General features: G+C 51.0%; 1 protein-coding gene across 1 annotated transcript in view; it reads right to left on the bottom strand.

Annotated features, from left to right (window-relative positions):
- The window catches only part of LOC120059342 (forkhead box protein P4-like), a 24,987-nt gene that overhangs the window by 17,848 nt on the left and 4,639 nt on the right, over positions 1-2,500 (bottom strand). Inside the window, exon 2 of the mRNA XM_039008335.1 lies at positions 352-439. Coding sequence (XP_038864263.1) covers positions 352-439 — 88 coding nt within the window. The remainder of the gene's footprint in view (positions 1-351; positions 440-2,500) is intronic.

Below are 2,500 nucleotides of genomic sequence, written 5' to 3'. Positions count from 1 at the left end.
GACTGGACTGGGCTGGGCTGCACTGGACTGGACTGGACTGGGCTGGACTGGACTGGGCTGGGCTGGGCTGGGCTGGGCTGGGTTGGACTGGGCTGGACTGGGAGGTTAACAATTGGGGCCTGTGATTTCCTCTTTTAAATTACAAGCTCCAGTGCTTTCTCTAACCCTGCCCTGACTCAGACGAGTGGCTGTGTGTGTGTGTGTGTGTGTGTGTGTGTGTGTGTGTGTGTGTGTGTGTGTGTGTGTGTGTGTGTGTGTGTGTGTGTGTGTGTGTGTGTGTGTGTGTGTGTGTGTGTGTGTGTGCGTGCGTGCGTGTGTGCGTGTGTGTGTGTGTGTGTGTGTGTAGCCCACCTGTATCTCCAGCTGTTGGACCACCTGCATCTGCACCCTGCACTGGGCCGTGCTGCGGTCATCCAGAGCATGCTCATTGTTCAAATGCCTGAGAGAAGAGGAGAGAGGGAGAGGAAGATAGAGGGAGATGATGACAGAGGGAGATAGAGAGGGAGAGGAGGATAGAGAGGGAGAGGAGGATAGAGAGGGAGAGGAGGATAGAGAGGGAGAGGAGGACAGAGGGAGAGGACAGAGGGAGAGGAGGGTAGAGGTAGAGGAGGACAGAGAGGGAGATGAGGACAGAGGGAGAGGAGGACAGAGGTAGAGGAGGATAGAGTGAGAGGAGGACAGAGGAAGAAGAGGACAGAGGGAGAGGAGGATAGAGGTAGAGGAGGACAGAGGGGGAGAGGAGGACAGAGAGAGAGGAGGAAAGAGGGAGAGGAGGACAGAGGGAGAGGATAGAGGTAGAGGAGGACAGCGAGGGAGAGGAGGACAGAGGGAGAGGAGGACAAAGGGATAGGAGGATAGAGAGGGAGAGGAGGACAGAGGAAGAGGAGGACAGAGGGAGAGGAGGATAGAGAGGGAGAGGAGGACAGAGGGAGAGGAGGACAGAGGGAGAGGAGGATAGAGGTAGAGGAGGATAGAGGTAGAGGAGGATAGAGGTAGAGGAGGACAGAGGGAGAGAAGGAGGGAGAGAAGAGATAGAGAGATACAACTGGGTTATAACCCATTAATGTCAAGCAAAACAAATCATATTAATCCATCATTTATTTTCTTCCATATTCACACATATTCAATGTAAAACCAGACATATGTGCCACTGTGTGTGTCATTGGAAGAGGACAGTAGGGAGACATGTGAGTGTGCAGCGTGCAGCAGACACCAACGCTCCCAGTCTCTGTGATCCCGGCCAATGATGACCTCATATAAATACATATTCACATGACTGGAGATAGTTGTTTATTTTCCTGTTTGGAGTTTTTCAAGAGACCAGAGGGCTTCACACTCCTGTCCAGACACATGGAAACACACACCATAGTGGGCTGGCACCAAACACTTCAGAGTATAAACTAGATTTCCTCCTCAGAACAAACAGAACCAAGTCAGAACATGAAAGAGTGTTGAACTCAGTGTTAAACAGAACAACCAGACAGCAGTGGAGGAGAGATTGTGTAACAGTGTGTGTCTATTAGTGAGGGGAGGGAGTTATGGAAAAAAGTACATTACATATGTATATCAGTTCAATATAACCTTCATCTTTTTTAGTGTGTGTGTGTGTGTGTGTGTGTGTGTGTGTGTGTGTGTGTGTGTGTGTGTGTGTGTGTGTGTGTGTGTGTGTGTGTGTGTGTGTGTGTGTGTGTATTCTGCTCTTTAGTCCATGACCTCAGTGTGGGAGAACACCTGGACATGACCTCAGTGTGGGAGAACACCTGGACATGACCTCAGTGTGGGAGAACACCTGGACATGACCTCAGTGTGGGAGAACACCTGGACATGACCTCAGTGTGGGAGAACACCTGGACATGACCTCAGTGTGGGAGAACACCTGGACATGACCTCAGTGTGGGAGAACACCTGGACATGAGCTCAGTGTGGGAGAACACCTGGACATGACCTCAGTGTGGGAGAACACCTGGACATGACCTCAGTGTGGGAGAACACCTGGACATGAGCTCAGTGTGGGAGAACACCTGGACATGAGCTCAGTGTGGGAGAACACCTGGACATGACCTCAGTGTGGGAGAACACCTGGACATGACCTCAGTGTGGGAGAACACCTGGACATGACCTCAGTGTGGGAGAACACCTGGACATGACCTCAGTGTGGGAGAACACCTGGACATGACCTCAGTGTGGGAGAACACCTGGACATGACCTCAGTGTGGGAGAACACCTGGACATGAGCTCATGTGTTATCAGAGCAACAGAGAGAGGACCTAATCTCTGACTTACTCCTAATACACTTCTGCCCTGAAATATGTGTGTGGGTGCGTGTGTGTGTGTGTACGTGATTATATGTGAGTGTGTGTGTGAGATAGAGTGTGTGTGAGATAGAGTGTGTGTGTGTGAGATAGAGGGTGTGTGTGAGATAGAGTGTGTGTGTGAGATTGAGTGTGTGTGTGTGAGATAGAGGGTGTGTGAGATAGAGGGTGTGTGTGAGATAGAGGGT

The sequence above is a fragment of the Salvelinus namaycush genome, chromosome 2 (assembly GCF_016432855.1).
Source record: "Salvelinus namaycush isolate Seneca chromosome 2, SaNama_1.0, whole genome shotgun sequence".
NCBI lineage: Eukaryota > Metazoa > Chordata > Actinopteri > Salmoniformes > Salmonidae > Salvelinus > Salvelinus namaycush.
The sequence above is the reverse complement of the archived record's forward strand: the minus strand, read 5'-3'. Positions and strand labels throughout refer to the sequence as shown.